We start from the raw sequence: 18,915 nt of genomic DNA, 5'->3' as shown, positions 1-18,915 counted from the left end.
TCACTCCTCCCCCATCTCTCTGATCTAGCCCTGTACCTGTGGCTCCATGTAGGTACCAAATAAACGATGAAAAAGTTAATGAGCAAATGGATGAATGTGTGAGTAAATGAGCAGCTGACTGACGATGAATGAGTGCGGTAGGGAAGTAATGAATGAACAGAGAAGGAGCCAGTGGGTAAGTGAATGAATGAATGAATACATGAATGAACGCATTTATCAAAGGGCTTGGGCCTGATCAACACTGTAAGGGCTCCTCTGAGAACTCTGTGACTGCCTGTGGGCACTCAGTCATAACAGCGTTTCATTCCCAGGGGCCGCGCGCAAAGGGAGTCTCGGCCTGACGAGCTTTCGGGTGGTACCGGGACTCTGGGCTGTCTTTCCGGGGGCGGGAGGCGGAGCTCCGGCACGACCTGGCGGGACGGGGCGGGGAAAACAGGAGCCGAAGGCGGCCAGGGCAGGGCGGGGTGGGCGGGGCCGGGCTGAGTGGGGCGGGGCAGTGGCCACAAACTCGCAGGTGCTCTCGGAGAGTCCCGGCTGCACTAGATGCGCTAGAAGACTCTCGCAGAGTTTAAAAAAAAAGAGGAGTGGGGAGAGCACGACCCCGAGCTTCCATCAGCGTGGCGCATTGCACATGTTTACACCAAACACGGGAAGCTTACAATTTGCGTCATCAGAAGTTAATGGCAGAAGTCTGATCGTGAGGACCCCGGTGAGGCCTCGCCTTAGGGACTGTCCTGGAGCAAGCCCTACGTAGAGACCTCTGCTTTCATTAGGAATATCAGCCGGCTGTAATTGAGCGCTATGTCCAGACATTATTCTAAACACATTAAACGGATTAACTCATTTAGTCCTCGTAACTATTCTAGGAGCCATCTACTAAGATCATCCCCATTTCACAGATATGGAAATAGGCTCAGAAACATGGAAAAGTCTTCCCAAGGTCCAGCAACATGAAGAGGCACTTGGGTCCAGATCCCACTCGCCAACCTCAGCTCTTCCGAAAAGGGCTAAAAAAAAACTGAGGGGAAGTTTTTCAAAGCCAGGTAGATTCGCAATTACCTCAAACATTGGTGCGCTTCAAAATCTTTGGTGAGGGGAAGAGCTTGTTTTAAATTCTGACTCCCTTACTCTGACTGTCTAGTTTGGTAAGACTGTGGTGGAACACAAGAATCTGCATTTTAAACAGGCTTCCCGGTGACTTTGAAGCAGCAAATCAGCCGATTGCATTTAGAGAATCGTGACGTTAAATCACCCCGGCCATATGCCTAGATGACCTCTGCGGAGAGTAACAGGGGCAAAGAGTTTTGGGTAGGAGAGAGACTATTGCTAATGTACCTATTAAAAGAACACCAGCAAGCCTTTATGCCAGGCCCTACAAAAGTGCCGCTTCTCCCCAGCGGCGACAGCTCACTCGGGCTACGGGCTAGAACCGCGGAGCCGCCTAGAGATCCCATGGCACCTTGAAACAAGGCACTGCGATCCCACCGACCCACAGGGGGCGCTATTCAGTTTCGGTCCAACGGGAATGGAACGTTGCTTTCTTTCTGCGCTTGCGCAGCAAGGAAGCCTCACTTCCGGCCCTGCGCGCCCATGGTCTGAGCCCTGCCGCTGCTTGGTGCGTGAGTAGAGGCTCGGGTGTTCTCCGACAGTGAAGCCCTGCGCTCCATAGGCCCCTTCCCCACGTGCCGGGGGGCTGCCTGCCTCCCCAGAAGTCTCTCTGCCTAATCCCCCGCCCGAATGACCTTTTTTCGCACAGGTCATTCTTCAGCCCTAGCCCTCCTCCTTCTGTCAGCCTCAAGTCCCAGTGCCGCCCTCGCCCCACATCCCTCTAGGCAGACACGCACCCCCACGTACGTCTTACCCGGTCTAACTCCCAGACCCCTCACAGCCTTCATTCTCCTCCCTAGAGCGCTTGCGCGGTGATGGGGAGCCGTGTCCCGCATGGAGAGCAGGTCGTGGTACCCCGCTGAGCGCTCCTTCGCTCCCTCCCTCGCCTCTCTTTGCAGACGGGCACCATGAAGTTCAATCCCTTCGTGACCTCGGACCGCAGCAGAAACCGCAAACGGCACTTCAGTGCCCCGTCCCACGTGCGCAGGAAGATCACGTCGTCGCCACTCTCCAAGGAGCTGCGGCAGAAGTACAACGTCCGCTCCATGCCCATCCGCAAGGACGACGAGGTCCAGGTACGTGTCCCCCGGGCTCTAGTTACCCAGCAGCTTGGCGCTGGGTCGCCGCCTTTGCTTGAGTGTGCTTGGACGTGGGGGAGTCTTAGATTTACGTGCCTTCGGAACCCTGGCAAGTAATGCTACCCTGTAGAGGTGTTAGACCAGTAGTTGGGCCCAGGAGCCACTAGAGAGCGCCTGCCCAGCTGAATTAAGAGCATTCCCATTCAGTTCTAATTTGAAAAAAATATGTTATGCCAACCAGGCAAATTTCTCCTTTTTTACTTAGTCCGGAGGCTGCTAGTTAGCATTGCTCTGGGTGGCTCTTTAAACCAGAATTTACAGGGGAAAAATATTGCGATAAGAGTAACGTTTTGGTATCATTTGGCTTAGTGGAAGCTGGGCATTTGATGGTACTGGATTTGGCAAGAAGAATGGAGAAACAGCAGCAAGTCAGAGGCGTGACATTGTGAGAGTATAACCCATGTGAGAAAGTCTGAGCCCTCTGTTCTCTGTGACTGGCGCTTAGGGTTAGGAAGTGTGGTAGGGAAGTGGGGGTGAGTAAAACAGGCTGGAAGCTAGGTTCATTCCTTGAAGGAGTATTTATTTATTGAGCACTTGCCAGGCACTGTTCCCTGGAAGACCAGCAGTGAACAGGACCCACAAGGCCCCTGCTACCATAGAGCTCACATGTTAGAACCGGGTTTCCCAACCTCAGCGCTATTGACATCTTGGGCTGGATAATTCTTTACTGTGGGGGGCTCTCCCGTGCACTGTGGAAGGTTTAGCAGCATCCCCGGCCTCTCCCCACTGGATACCAGTAGCACCTCCTCACAGTCAGGACAAGCAGAAACATTTCCAGATACTGCTCAATGTCCCTGGGAAGCAAAAGCCACCCCTGCCAACCTCCCCCCGTTAAGAATATTATTTTAGAGAATGAAATAAGGATTTGGTGTATCATCTAAGGCACTGGAACCCTGAAGGTCTGAGGAGGAAACGATCAGAATCAGGGGATCAGTTAGGCTGAGAGTGTGACGGGAATAGAGTGGGAAGAATAGTCTGGAGGTATGATTCAACCTCGCCTCCCAGATCCTTCCCATCAGACACGTTCTAGAATGGAGGAATCGCAGATGCCTGCAGGGGCTGGTTAGGCAGATTAAAGGAAATGGGCTCTTTTAAAGGAGATAGTCGTCCACCCTCAGCCCTTTGCTGCCACAGGGAAATGCAGGCTCCTTGTTGTCAGATTCTTCAGTCTTGCAAAAGAACTGGAAATTTTTGGATTCTTTTCCCAGCCCCACATTTCCTTCCAGCTACTGCTCTCTACGTGGATGGCCAACCTCCTCAAGGTGAGGGCAGTTCCTCACCTCCCACTCACTCTTGGACGCTCTCCAGTCTAATCTCTGTCTCACCACTTTATAGAAACTGCTTTTGGCTGACATCACCAGTAACCTCTTGGCGACTAAATTCAGTGGGCACATCTTGGTCTCACCGTCCTTGACTTTTTCAGCAGCACTTGGCATAGGTGTCACTGCCTTCCTTCTTGAAATAGTCTCTCTGTTTAGGTTCACAGTTTACTTCTGACTCCTCAGACTTCCTTGCAAGCCGTTTCTCCTCTGTCTGGTCCCTGACTGCTGGAGTTGGTCGGGGCCGGCACCTGGTCTTCCATTGTCTTGCCTACATTGTCCACCTCGATGATAATCTGTATTCCTAGAGCTTTAAATGTCTGCCCTGTGCTAACACCTCCCTGTTGTATATTCCAGTCCAAACCATCTTTCTGACCTCGGCCCTGTAGATCTAACTGCCTGCTGAACATCTTTATTTAGCTGTCTCACTGACATCTCAAGCTTCTCATGCAAGGATCCTCTTGATCCTGACACTCTCACTGCCTCTAAAATCTGATTCTCCTCCCATCTTTCACACCTCAGTAAGTGACACTACTATCTCCCCACTTGCGCATGCTATCAACCTTTAAATTATTATTAACAACTTCCCTTGACCCTTCTCTTCTAATCTATCACTAATTCTTATTGATTCTACCTCCAAAGTAAGTCTTGACTCTGACCACTTTTTTATATTTCCATTTTCATTTACAGCATCTGCAGCTTCCCCTCTTACTCTAGTCCATCCTCCAGAGTGGCATTATTTGCAAATCAGATCCTATCGGTGGTGCCTGACGTGCTAATTATAAAATCTAAATCATTGACAAGGCCCCATGTGATCCAGTTCTGGTCTAATACTCTGCCCTCTTCTCATCTCACTATCCCCCACATGCTCTGTACTTCCAACACACTGGCCTTTCGGGTCCTTAAATGCACCCTCTGGGTCTTTGTCCAGAGTGCTCCCTCTGCCTGGAGTGCTCTTCTCCTCTTTACCTGGCTAACTTCTCATTTTTGAGGTCTTATCTTAAATGTTGGCTCCTCAGAAAAGCGTTCCCAGATAGTTAAGCTATGTTTTAGCATAGCATCCTTTATTTTTCTTTCATAGCAAGGAACACAATTTGACATCTCTTTTTTTTTTCAACCGAGGCATAATTTATGTACAGTAGAATGCACAGGTGAGTTTTGCCAAATGTAAAACCATGTAGTCATTACCCTGATACGACGCAGACCATTTTTAATCACCATCTGCCCTCTCCCAATTAGTGCTCATATATTTGCCTGTTTACCTATTAACTGCTTACTACCCTTCAAAGTAAGGTCCACGAGGCCAGAGAACTTCTTTTGTTACCGGACCTCAGTGCAGAGCCTGGCACACAGCTAGGGCACAGTCAATACTGAATGAATGAAAATCTATGGACTAGATGGAACTGGACCGTGAGCTAAAGAAAAAGAGGGCAGGGAGACGGAGCTGCCATTTTTGAGGGCGGAGGATGAATTGTTCTCTTTAGATATGAAGAAAATGAAACTTAGTTTAAGTCATAAAGAAATAGTATAGAAAATGAGCGCCTGAGCCGGGAATTCAGGTCTCTAACTCCAAAAGCCATACTGGGTAAGCACTTGTCCGTTAGGAGAATAAAACAGTCACAATTAGGTTTGTTAAAACTGCCTTTTCTCTCTTGGGAGCTTCTGAATCTCACCTACCGCTTTCTCTGAGCGGTTGACTATTCCCCCTGCTTGATAGAGGAAACCAAACCCATTGTCCAGGAACTTCCAGAGCTCCTGTTCCAGCCCTCTGGTTTACCTGAGTTCCACCCTCCCGCCTTCGTCCTCTCCTCTTACAGAGGAAGCGAAATCCCTGTTTCTATCTAAAGGTATCCTTCTGCCCCAGTCCGTGACACCCACCACTCTTCCCCCCTCCTGAGATCCTTCTGTCCATTAGCCCCTTTCTCTGCAGTTTACCTCTTCCTCCAAACTTGTTCCTTCTCACCAGCATTTAAGCACATTCATGTTTCCTCCTCTTTAAAAATTAAAAAAAAAAAGTCCCTTAACTAACGTCTCCCTTGAGCACATGTCCTCTCTCTCATCCTCTTCAGACCCGAGATGCTTGGGTCTCTTTTTTCACCTTCGCCGTCTCACCTCTGGTGAACTCATCGCCTTAGTGGAAACGCCTTCCATCCCACTGCTCCACCAAAAGCACTCTGGCCATGACCACCAGCGACCAGTTTGTCATATCTGTTACTTTACCCCTCCAGTAGTTGATCATTCACGACATTTGACCTTCTCTTGGCTCCTGTAACACCACACTCCTCTGGTTTCCCATTTTCTCTGGCTGCTTCAATCTCTTTGGCAAGCTCTTCCAAAATGTTGACTTTTTTTTTTTTTTTCCCATATTTCTACATTCTGCTCTCTTCTCTCACCACCAGCTCCCTAAGTGAAATCAGGCTGAATTGCCATCTCTGGGGAAGGCATATCCATCCATCCAGGTGCGCAGCCAGACTCTGGATGTCATCCTTGCCTCTCCTCCCTCACCTTTCCAGTCCAGCCCACTTAGTCTCAGCCCGTCTCCCTCCTTGCTGGTCTGTCCACTGCTCTATCACGGGCGTTCCTTTGACTTGTTTTATTAACAGCTTTCTTCAGTCTTGATGATTGTTAATAGGGGCTTTTTTCACAGACTTTTTTCCACATGAGAATCTCTGTTCATGTGGACTGTGGTGGATTTTCACTGAAGCATGCATGGCTGTTGTCTTTTCAGCCTGAACATCGCCTTGGTGAGTAAGCTGAACAACCTAGGTAGACATTCTAGCTGTATCGAGATTTTCCAGTTCTTTCTATGTGGTATTTTCTCTCTGTGTATTGGTTAACATCACTTATATTATGGCTGCTGTTTAATGGGCTCTTGCCTTTAGGGAAACCACAGTTGAGTTGGTTTTTGAATAGAACTGGAGTGTGAGCAGATTTTTATTATGCAAAAATAGCCCACGAGATTGTAACTTAGCATTTTAATTTTTTTCTGATTATAAGATATTTGAATTAATTGTAGAAATGTTGAAATTTGGAAGACTTTACATTTTAAAATAGCCATCTGTAATTCTGCTTCTTGCCCAATGGCAACCATGATTGACATTTGGATATATTTTCATTTCATCGTGTTCTATGCCATATATATGAAACATGCACACACAAGATTCAGGCTGTATTCTACATGTAGGTTTGTAGTCTTTTTTCTCAGGAGATCACATCTTGAGCATCTTCCTAGGTCATGGATTATTTCTTGAAACAGATTTTAGGTGGTTGCATGAGAATCTCAGTGTAATTTCTCTTACCATTCTTCTCTATTTAGGTCTTGAGGGTAATTCTATATATGCATTTTTAATTTTACTTGCTTTTTTAATTGAACTATAATTGACATATAACATTGTATTAGTTTTAGGTGTACAGTGATTATAATTTTTTTTACTCTCAGGACTAGTCCTGTGATGACCAGTCCTAGTTCAAGGAATGTCTTGTATTTTCCCTTAGGGGGTTTGACGACACTACAAAGGTCAGCAGATCGGCAAGGGAGTCCAGGGGTACAGAAAGAAACGTGTCATCTACATCAAGCGGGTGCAGCGTGAGAAGGCTAATGGCACGACTGTCCCCGTGGGCATTCACCTGAGCCGGGACCAAGCAGTGGTACCGGCCAGGGAGCATAACGTTCCTGCTGGAGTTGTTGGGTGTCGGTACCGTCTGCACAGGTGGCCATCATAAGGGCTTCCAGGAGGTCAGGCAGACCTGTCTGTTTTGTCATCCTCGGTGAAGTCCGCATCTCCAAGCTGGTCGCAGGAGTGTTCCAGGCATTCCAGGCATCACTTCCTTACCAGGTGATGTCCAGGGGAGAAGAGAGAACACCTACCTCTTCCTGGGGCCCTCTCACCCACCAGTGGAATACACTGTTCCTCCTTTGCACTCCCATTTTATACATGGTATTGCAGCATCTCTCTTCTGCAGTTTCAGATCCTTAAGGGCAGAATGGTTGGGCCTTACTCATCTTTATGATCTCTGTATTGCCAGTAGCCAGTTAGAATGCAGGTATTTTTGAAACAACACATTTTGCCAGCCAAGGGGTGATAAACAAATCATCCAAGTTGGTAGTATAATTTTTCACAACCCAAATGATAATTCATCACTGAACTGTCTAAATGGTGTCCTAGATCCTCGGGAGTTAGAAGGTAGGAGGTTGGGTAGCAGGAGAAGGAACCCAAGCTGCTGTTGTCAAGGGGGAGATCTGCTGTATAAGATAATTATAGTTATAAGTCCTTTCCACTTAAAAAAAAAAATTAAGATCTGTTTGTTTTTTCATGCTAACAGGTGGTTATCACCAGGCTAAAACTGGACAAAGATCGGAAAAAAATCCTTGAACACAAAGCCAAATCTCGACAAGTTGGAAAAGAGAAAGGCAAATGTAAAGAACTTACTGAGAAAATGCAGAAATGAAGTTAACCTGTGGCGCAGCCACGGTTTATCTGTAGATTATTTGCCTGATGTGTATTCCTTTGAAACTTTTCAAGATGTCTCTGGAACAGTTCGTTTCCTTCCTGTTTTGTTACTGATGTGTCTCTGTAAATCTGCTTTTGCTGTTTCAATTAATAATTTTATGAAGAAGACCTGGAAATGTTTTCTAGTCCTGAGTGGTATTTATTGTTTTATAGATAAAATCCATCATATTTTCAGTTCCCCACTGCCAGTCTTTCATGTGTTTCATCTACAGAAAAAAGATGCTAATACCTGCACTGCCTTCCTGTCTCATGGAAAACACAGAAATGAAATGCCAGGATCAAATGGGCTATTTCTGAGCACACTTTGAAAGTGTGAGTGGGTGCATTCTAACATTGCTGTTACTGTCCAGTTAACTTGTTTCCAATTCTGACATTCACTTTGCACTCAAAAAAGCAACGATTTTTTTCACAAAAGATTGGTAAGCTCACAAACCATAGAACTCAATGTGCACATTCTGACTTTGTGACATTGACTTAAGAGTAGGCTCTGGTCTTTGGACAGCCATTTTGTGAGCCTCTGTTTCCCTGTTCTATGTAAGAAGCCGGGAATGCTTATCTGCAAGGCTGTGAAGATTAGAACAGCAGTCCACCAGACTCCCCAGATTTTAGGAGTCCCTTGGGTGCTTGCTAAGAGTCTCCGCCTCTTTGCCTGGAGATTCTGTGATGCAGCAGGTCTGAAGAGAGACCTCTTAAGGTCTCGTGTGCCTGTGTATTTTTCATACGGCCCTTGTATGATACTTATGACCAGGGAAATGTGGGAAATTGTCGATTAGGATGTATGTATATGTACCCACAGCACATAAAATAGAGTGGGTGCCCACACACAGTAGCTGTGTTAGCATATTGAGCTGTTCTGTCTAGCAAGCATAATAACTAGGTCGACCAGTAAGGGCTTAGTTTGTTTTTCTAATTTGAGTTCTGTCTTCATTCTCATCCAGGCACATGTTTTAGGACTCCAAATTTGTATAAAAGTCAGATTTCACACTAGATTAAATTCACAGTAGGATGACCTCTTTGGATGCCTGGTCTGGGCCCAAGGCTCCCGCCGTTACTGTCATCATTAAACTTAAATTATGATATTTCTCCTAGGAGTCAGATTTGGTTTCTTTTCAGCAACTTGCTCAGTACAAGTGATAGTTGAGAGCTGTAATCCTCCCAGATCATGCCAGATTGCTTCTCATCAGCCATGTGAACAGCAGGGCCTGATCAAAAGCAGGAATTTAGCATCAACTGAAAGCTCTAATCCCAGCTCAGTCAGCCCCTAGCTGTGTGACCCGGGGCAAACGGCGTAACCTCTCTGGGCCTCAGTTTTATTCTTTATAAAATGGAGATGAGAGGAGTGCCTACCTCATTAGAGGTGCCAGACTTAGTCCTTGAGATTCCGTGCATAAAGCACGGGGAGCTCAGCAGAAGCCTTGTCTTTCAGAGATTGGCAGGGGGTCGCCCTAGGCGCAGGGAAGAGGTTTTCTCCAGGGAGTTCGGACAAATGCCTGAACGAAGAAGGAGGGTTAAAGGCAGCAGTATTGTGTTTGGGCTGCTGTGGGAGACGGGGGACTGGAGAATGCCAGCTGGGTGGGCCTGCTTATCAAGGTTCAGGCGTGGGGGTTCTAGCCTGTTTCCTGGAATGGGTCTGAATTAAGCAGTTTCCTACTGACCTTTTCATCAAATTTGCAGATGTCCACTTACTTGAGTGAGTCCCCTTGTGCTATTTTGGGAAGACTCCAAGCTTTTAAACTTCAGATAACTGCTTCTGAATGTTGGCTTTCAGAGCACACTCGGGTTGAGATGTCCAGCAACAGAGCTTTCAATGGGAGCTGGGTAGGCAAGTAAGTCTTGAACCTTCTGGGAACCAGGCAGAACTGTACTAACCAAGAGTTCTTTGAACTCTGCTGATGCTAAGACTGTGAGCAATCTGGGGGTGGCTTGGGTCTGCCTTCATTATTCTTTTAAATTAGGTTTTTGGTTTTGTTTTTTTTTAAGAAGTTAATAGTTCTGTGTAGTACACCAGAAGGTACAAAAGGTATACAGTGAAAAGTACGTTTCCTTGTCACATTGACCCTCAGTCACTCGGTTCTCCCCAGAAGCAGTCACTGTCCCCAGTCTTTTGTAGCCTTCCAGAAATAGTCTATGCATATACGACTGGGTTTTTATTTAAAAGTTTGAGTGCTTGTTTCTGCAGCACGTATGCTGAAATGGGAACAATACAGAGAAGATTATCATGAATGACACACAAATGAGCGAAGCGTTCCGTATTTTTAAATAGCATGTGGTATCACTTAGATGTGGAATCTAAAATATGATACACATGAACTTATTTACAAAACAGAAACAGACTCACAGATACAGAAAACAGACTTACGGTTACCAAAGGGGAAAGGGTGGGGTAGGGACAAATCAGGAGTTAGGATTAGCAGACACAAACTAATATATATAAAATAAACAAGGTCCTACTGTATGGCACAGGGAATTGTATTTAATATCCTGAAATAAACCATAATGGAAAAGAATATTAAAAAGAATACATGTATGTATGACTGAATCACTTTGCTGTATATCGGAAACTAACACAACATTGTAAATCAACTATACTGCCATAAAAAATTAAAAATTAAAAAAAAATTTAAACAATCCATGAAGAAGTCTTCGTGAGAACAGCAGGTTGTCCAAATTTAAAAAAGTCGTGTATGGCTGATTTATGGCCTGAACACCATAATTACAATGTTAACACGCACCAATAATAAATAAAGTGTACTTTGTCCATCAGAAATAACTAAATGAACCACACGCTAGCCTCTCCCTACTAGGAGGGCAGCGAATTCTGGAACAGGATTTCGAAGGTCTCATCTTGTGCATCAGAGGTCTCTACCTTGTCAAGTAGTATATAATTTAAGTTTTTGGGGTTGACTTACTATTTGAAATAGGAGAGGGAGCATGGCTTAGTGGGAAGAACAGGAGCTATGAAGACCTATCTTCAAATCCCAGTTTTGTCTCTTAAAACAGCGAGATTTGGGGGGTCCGGGGTGGTGAGTATTGCCCAGTGGTAGAGCACTTGCTTAGCACGCACGCGGTCCTGGGTTCAGTCCCCAGTACCTCCATTAACAACAAGAAACAGACTTTGGGCAAGTTACAAATCGGAGCTCCTCTTTCGTAATATGTAAAATGGATTTAATAACATCTATATTAGGTTTTGTCAGCATGGAATGAGACAGGTAAATTCAAAGCGCCTTGTTGAATGACTGGCACGTGGCCATCACCAGGAACTGGCAGCTGCCGTCATCAGTGGGGGCTGCCCACAATGCATGGTCCCTACGTACGTGCTGAGCAAAGGAGCAGCGAAATATGCTGGAGTTTCAGCTTCTCCACTAACTTCCAAACTTCCAGATCAACTTGGAAAGAAGCTTTATGACTCCGTGGCTCTGCAGCTCTGCGTGCCTATTTAGGGGCTCCTTGGGGCTTGCACAATCGTGTTTTACTCTGCTCCCATTTATCTTATCCTATTGAGGTTGCCTCCAAGGCTTTTCCTGTAATTTAAAAACTATTGCGGACCTGAAGAGCTTGTTAATGTGGGTTCTATCGATTGATATGATGTACTATATTACACATTAAAACAAAAATTAAACATTTATTTTAAATTCATTTTAAGCTAATAATAATGAATCCAAAACATGTTAACACAAATAACATTTTTATGCAAAATAACTATCTGCCACAACAAAACAAAAAGAAATGCAGCAGAAAAAGTGACATTGTGTTACATTTTTGGAAAATTCCTTAATGTCTGGCTTGACAGAAGATAAAGAGATTCTTATAACGCTTCTGCGGTCCATCTGTTGCAATCTGTTGTTTTGAGTGAGGCACAGAGGAAAAATTCAGCCTCACAGAGACTGGTAGTTAGAAAAGAGATGACCTGGGAGGGCTGCTTGGAGAGTCTCAGGGACTCCCCAAGGGTCCTTGGACCACGCTGCCCAAAGTCTGATTTATTGCCTGAAGTCAACTTTAAATGCCTTGAAGGCAGAGAATATTTCTTCATTCGGAGGGTCACTGAATCCTAGTGTTTGTTCACAGTTTTCATTTGGAACGTGTGATAAAATGTTTTTGACAGACTGACTGATAGAGGGAGCTATTGGCCAATACTAGCCCACAAATATAACGCTGAGATGAAAGATTTTTCTCATTTCACAGAGGATGAAACAGATTTAGACAGAACTGGTGTCTGAACAGCCATGTCCCTGTGCTCCCTGACATCTGCTTCTCAGAGAGGCCGCCAAGAAGGCAAGGCAAAGGTTAGACTTACGAGGATCAACTTCAAAGAAAATACCTGCATTTATTTAAGAAAGGAGGAAAAATTTTACAAAAGCCAAAAAAGTGGAAGCAACCCAACTATCCATCAGCAGATGAATGGAGAAACAAAATGTGGTACAGACATACAATGGAATATTAGTCAGCCTTAAAAAGGACGGAAATTCTGATACATGCTACAACATGGATGAATCTTGAGGACATTGTGCTAAGTGAATTAAGCCAGTCACAAAAAGACAAATGTTACGTCATTCCACTAATAACAGGTATCTTGAATAATCCAACTTATAGAAAACAGAAAGTAGAATGGTGGTTGCCAGAGGCTGGAGGAGAGAATGGGGAGTTGTTTAGTGGGTATGAAAAAATTCTGAAGATTGGGTGCACAACAACGTGAACATACTTAACACTACTGGGCTGTACACTTAAAAATGGTTAAGAAGAGCCATTTGCAGCAACATGGATGGACCTAGAGATTATCATACTAAGTGAAGTCAGTCAAAGACAAATATATGATATCACTTATACGTGGAATCTAAAAAAATGACACAAATGAACTTATTTACAAAACAGAAACAGACTCACAGACATAGAAAACAAACTTATCAGGGGTAGGGATAAATTGAGAGTTTGGGATTAGCAGATACAAACTACTATATGCAGAATAGATAAAGAACAAGGTCCTACTGTACAGGGAATTATATTCAGTAACTTTTAATAACTTATAATGAAAAAGAATATATACATATATGTATAACTGAATCACTACGTTGTGTACCAGAAACTAACACAACATTGTAAATCAACTATACTTCAATAAAAAATTAAAAAACAAATAAAGAAGAAATGGTTAAGAAGGTAAATTTTAGGTTATGTTTTATGTTCTAATTTTACCACAATTAGAGTAAGTTTGGGAGTAGGGAGGGCACAGCACAGTGGTAGAGTGCGTGCTTAGCATGCACAAGGTCCTGGGTTCAATCCCGAGGGCCTCCATTAAAAAAAAGTTTTTTTTAAAAACGTAATTACCCCTCCCACAAAAAAGGAAATAAGTTTCAAAAAAGAGAAATGGGAAGGAAGTAGGACGACACTTTTCCCTCTAATTTAGTTCTGGCTGATCTCACCTTTTCTACTCAATTCTGTTGTACCAGTGTTTATTGAGCACATTCCATGTGTAAAGCACTCCTAAGGAGCAAAGATCAGTGAACAGTGCTTATTCTCAAGGAGTTTACCCTCTAGCATAGGGTTAGTTGAGTTACACACACCGGGCCACAAGACATGCATCAACAGAATGAAACAGGTCTTGGAGAAGGCGGTGCTTGGACTGAAACTTAAGACAACAGAATTTCTGCCGAGGCTACGTTGGGGGTGCAGGATGAGCACAAAGGAGAACAACGAGTTTCCTACCTTGTCCTTCGGGTAAAGACTTGGCATCATGTTTAGAGAGTTGGTACAAATGTTAAAGATCATTGGTCCAGCTTCCTATTCAATCCAGGAATCCATTCTAGTTGAATGGAGAAAGAAATCAAGAGGTAATTCAAGGTCAGGAAATGTGACCATTGCAGGGAAACCGTGCTCCACGGTAAAGCACATTGGTTTACAGATCTGCTTTCCATCTTGCTTCTGCCTGGGAGCTAAACTTCCTCCCTCTCTCTAAGAGTTGGGCTCCTCCTCTGTTCCAGGGTTGTTGCATACTACAGTTAATATCGTGAAAATCCTCGGCAAGCATTAGAAAGAAGCTCCATGTTTACCTTCTGCTTACAATTCTTCTGGCCATTCCCACTCCTCTTCCAAGGCTCAGCTCAGGACTGACTGGGGTGGAAAGTCCTGCACTCTGGTCCCTCTACATTCACACTGCATTGAGTGGCTTGCTCACAAGTCAATCTCCTCACCAGCCTGTGAGCTCCCCACGGGGGACCTGTAGATTTCCGTAACCTCAAATCCTGGCACAGTGCACAAGTCATACAGTAGGTCAGTAGCTAAGAGCACTGGCCTTGAAAATCACATCATCGTGGCTCTGCCACTTACTAGCTATGTGACTCCGAGCAAGATCCTTAACCTCCTCCTGGAGCCTCAGTTTCTTCAATTACAAAGTGGGGGCAATAATTTAAAGTACTTCATCGGCTGTAGTGAGGTGTCCAGAACGAATTAAAGCGCTTAAAGTTCACAGTCCAGTGCCTGGCACACAGGAATTCCGAACAGAAACTTACCATTATTAAGTTCTCTCTACGTTCTCTCTTGCTGCATAAGAAGACAAAACTGTAAATAACTACGCTCTTTGCTGAAAAGGGCCACGTTCTTATCAGAAAACTTTACTGAGCCCCTGGTGACTTGTCCCTAGTTCTGGGGCTCTGGGCTGACTGACGTCCCTCAAAGGAGCTGCAGCCCCGAGACCGGCTTGGGGAGGGCGGGGCTGTCTCCGGGCTCCCGGCGGGGCGGAGTCTGGCGCGCGGTCACGTGGGGGCGCGGGAGGCGGGCCTGCGCGCGCGCCGGTCACGCGGCCGGTGTTGACACTTCCGGGTGGGACTGAAGTGAGGCGGCGGGGCAGGGGCTGGCAGCTCCGGCGACAACCATGGCGTATACAGGGCCTCACGGTGCCTCTTATCGTGATGAGCGTGTTCTGGGGCTTCGTCGGCTTTCTGGTACCCTGGTTCATCCCTAAGGGTCCCAACCGGGGGTAAGTGCGCCAGGCTTGCCCTGGGAGGGACGTGCGGTGAGGACCGGCTGGGCCGGGCCGGGCCGGGCCGGGCCGGGCCGGGCCGGGCCGGGCGGGGGAGGGGGCGGCCCCGCACAGGTCCGAGTCAGGCCCTGACCCCATGCAGCCCCCCGACTTCCTGATCGCAGCAGCCTCGGGGCCCCTGGCACGAGCGCGAGGAGGGTAACCTCCGGCGGACCCTCCTTAGGAAGGAGTTTTAGGGGAATTTTTTCCTCATCACATCCCTGCGTGGGGAGGGTGCAGTCGGAAATGGATTTATACCGAGTCAAGGAAGAGCTGGGATTCGTCCCTAAACGACTGTCTCCCCTTTAGCCGTGCTAAGTCCACAGGCCTCATTTGCCTAAACTTTAAAGGAACGGATCAAACCAATAAAATAGAAATTGCCCTCTTTGCCTCATAGGCTGTCCTAGTTGCACAGGACAAGTTTGTGCAATAACGTTGAACTCAGGCCGTGCATCTAGTGAGTGCCAGGAGGTAGCTGGGGCCTGATCTAGAGCGAGACTAATTACCAAAGAACAAGAGGTATTGTTTAGAAACCCCTGCGTCATACCTTTGGGAGGGCGCTCCTGCCCTCGTTCGTGAGTGGAACAAGCACTTAGAGCGATTGGTTAAGAAATACTTTTCCCCCAGACTTCTTTGTGAAACAGAGCTTTATCTCTGTTGTAAGTAAACTTTTTTTATTGTAATGTGCGACAGAGGCTTAGCTTCAAAGGAGCTTTAGAACACCCTCTTTCTGGTTCCTCTTTTGCCTTTTAGTCATTTTTTCTCAGTGCAAGATCATGTGGGGGTGAAACAGACTGAAGCCACAGTTTTTTGGGAACACCAGCTCTTGTTTTATTCTTTGACACTAACTGGTGGCTTCACAGTGCTTTGCATGCGTAGTGGGCATTCAGTGAATATGTACTGAGTGGATAATTCTATTGCCTCTGTTAGAAGAAAGAAAATACTATTACTTCCTTAACATTTTAATATTTGAACCCCTTTTGGTCTCTGGAATAAACTTGTATTAGCTTACAAGTAAATCATAATTTGTTTATAAAGGAAAAATGGTAGGTGAATTTCTATCGTTTGGTTGCATTAGGTCTCTTGTTCCCCTCCACCCCACTGTAACATCAGTTATATAGGGTGTCTTTCCAGTCGGTAATAGATGATTTAGAGTGTCAGAATTCTGGGGTTACTAAAACAGTTTGTAGTAACCAAATTTAACTGTTGGGTTTGTTTCCCCTACTGGAGTTAGAGAACAACAAGGTGCCCCTTTGTTGTGTTTCTGTCTTCAACTGATTCATTACCCTCTGTCTGCCTTTCCAGCCTTCATACTCACACTTCATACTTTATTAATGTGCTGGTAGCATTGACCACTCCTTTCTTCAAGACCCCCATTTGGGGCTCACCGTGCCCAGCCGTGGGTCTCGATGCCACTGCTGCTTTTCAGGGTAGTGAAAGCCTCCTGTGGTACATGGGCTACTCAGTGTCACGATTCAGGTTTGACCTGCTAGCTATGTTATCTGGTTCTGATTCATAGCTTCTACCATGGTCCTTGCATTTCCTGCCCTTGGCAGAATTGAGCAGGTCTTAAAACACAAGGTGTCTCCTAGGAGTTACTGTATTACACTTTGAGATACACTGCTCCGATACACTGCTCCCAGCTGGATGATCCCTGTGACCTTGGATAATTTAGTTAACTTTTCCAGGTTCCCATTTCCACATTGTAAAATAAGAATATTAGTGCTGAATTAGTATTAGTTCCCTTTACCTCCTGAAAAGACTACAAAAAGAATTTTTTTTTAATACATGAAGGAGCTGAATTGCTTCAGGGACTATGGTCAATTTTTAATGCAGGAGAGCATTTCTGATTTGAAGCATTGAAAACATTTTCGTTAAGGAGATAAGTCAAGGTACTGGGTGAGAAGGGAAGAAGGGAGACTTCGCTGTTAAATCCTCTTCTGTGAGGTTTTCAGGACCTGGTGAAGCTGCGGGGGAGGAAGGGGAAAAAGGTTGAAACCCTTCTGAATCTATGTATAACCTAGAGCAAGCCCCTTACTCTCATCTTTTCTCCAACTGAAAAACAGCTGGATAGAATCAAGTCTATGTCTGGAATCAGCTTTCCTGACCATTCCTATGTTTCATGATTTCCCACTTTATTCTTTAAGAATCTACAGATTCTTTAAAAGCTTCAGATTTTTTTTCACAGCGACTCCCCTGAGGAGCAGATGAGGCGGAGGGGATGGGGCCAGAGTGCAGGGATTCGTGTGCCAGGAGTTCAATCTCCAGTTGTTTCCAACATCACAGAACCTTTTCAAACATACAGCAAAGTAAAAGAGTAGTCCAAGTGTCATATACCACCGCCTAGGTTCAGTAATGTTCACTTATTCATGTTTGCTTTATCTGTGAATCCATGTGTATGTACATATCTTTGCTGAACCATTTGGAAGTAAATTGCAGTCATTTGACACTTAAACACTTCAGCACGCAGCAACTAGGAAGAAGCACATTAGGAGCTGATATTTTAATGACGGAGCTTTTGATATCAAACTATTAAGCAGGTAGTACTAAGGGCCCTAGCTGTTTCCGCTCTCTGAGATGGTCTTTTTGGGGAAAGTAAAGGTTGAGGAAGGGATTCAAGGTGGGACAGGGAAGGGGAGGAAGATGAGCAGAAGCTTGGGATGGAGAATAATAAACGTGTTGTGGTTGGGGACATGCTGGGCATCGCGTTCTGGAGTGAAGGGTTGCTGTTTGAAAGTATAGAGCAGTGAGAAGGATGGGTGGAGCTGGACTTGATTCTGTAGATCGCCAAACATTTTTGTCATGCTGCTGTCAGCATTTTTTTTTAGCACAAACCACCTTATCTATTTCTGTATGTATTAGAAGTGTAATATTAGGTATAATATTATATAAGGCACGTGCTTTGAAGAATGTGCCTTCAGAATATATCCAGAGTCAGACCAGTTGTCGCTGTGGCTGCTAGCAGCCGGCTCCATTAGTGCAGTTGCCCCCTAACTGCTTTTTCTGCTTTTCCCTTTGCTTCTCTTGCCCCGACTGTTTCCACCCCGCTGAGAGATCCTATTAGAATTTGGATCAGATTTTGTCACTCCTCTCCCCAGATCCCTCCAAATTGCTTCCCTTTTCCTTTCAGAGGCTACACGTTCCCTCTGACCTCACCTCTGACCAGGCTTTCTTTGCTCTGCTCAGCCATGCAGGCTTCTGTCCTCTTTGAATGCCTCAGACCATCTCACCAGGAGCCCTTGCTTTGCTCAGCTTCACAAGGGTAGGGAGTCTTCATCTGCTTTGTTCACTCGTCTCTCCCCAGAGCGTGGTGCAAACAGGACTCTCAGAATCTGTTGAATGAATGAGTGGAGATACACACACACACACACACACTTTGGAAATTACTCCTGGAGATGATGGGGGAGGGTACTGAAAAGTGTTAAGCTGCAGAGTGATGTAATGAAAGGAATATTTTAGAAAGAGTAATCTGATGTGATTGTAGAAATGATTGAAAGATCGTATTGGGTAGAATGAAAGGAAAGGAAGAAAGTTTTGAATCTGCTAGTGGTTAGTTTGCCAGGCGAACCCGATGAATTTTGGTGTTAACGGTGGGAATGGAAAGGGAGAAATCCACATAGGGAAGAGATGCTTCAAAGGACTAATGTACAGCATTCAGTGACTGTGAGGGTGCAGGGGAGGTGTGAGCAAAAGGGTTCTGAGGGGTGGTTTGGGTGGGTGGAAGTGGCAGAGCTCCTCGGGAACAGATTTAGAAGCCTTTGGAAAGAAAAATGGGAAGAGAATATCATGAATTCAGTTTTTTAAATGTTGAGATTCAACTGACCAGA

At 45.4% G+C, this 18,915-nt stretch overlaps 2 protein-coding genes and 1 pseudogene across 2 annotated transcripts in view; all 3 read left to right on the top strand.

The window, feature by feature from the left end:
* Positions 1-1,510: 1,510 nt before the first annotated feature.
* RPL26L1 (ribosomal protein L26 like 1) lies at positions 1,511-8,250 on the top strand. The gene is given in 4 exon segments (XM_006183428.3): positions 1,511-1,615; positions 2,007-2,183; positions 7,061-7,210; positions 7,889-8,250. Coding segments are annotated over 4 exon segments (543 nt in total). The 5' UTR covers positions 1,511-1,525; the 3' UTR covers positions 8,015-8,250.
* Positions 8,251-10,239: 1,989 nt separating this feature from the next.
* On the top strand, positions 10,240-10,333 carry LOC116659158 (annotated as a pseudogene).
* Positions 10,334-13,218: 2,885 nt separating this feature from the next.
* Positions 13,219-18,915, top strand: part of ATP6V0E1 (ATPase H+ transporting V0 subunit e1) — a 31,286-nt gene continuing 25,589 nt past the window's right edge. Inside the window, exons 1-2 of the mRNA XM_032466344.1 lie at positions 13,219-13,230; positions 14,811-15,046. Of these exons, the coding sequence (XP_032322235.1) occupies positions 13,219-13,230; positions 14,811-15,046 (248 nt within the window). The remainder of the gene's footprint in view (positions 13,231-14,810; positions 15,047-18,915) is intronic.

Source organism: Camelus ferus, chromosome 22 (genome assembly GCF_009834535.1).
Source record: "Camelus ferus isolate YT-003-E chromosome 22, BCGSAC_Cfer_1.0, whole genome shotgun sequence".
In the NCBI taxonomy this organism is placed as follows: domain Eukaryota; kingdom Metazoa; phylum Chordata; class Mammalia; order Artiodactyla; family Camelidae; genus Camelus; species Camelus ferus.
The sequence above is the reverse complement of the archived record's forward strand: the minus strand, read 5'-3'. Positions and strand labels throughout refer to the sequence as shown.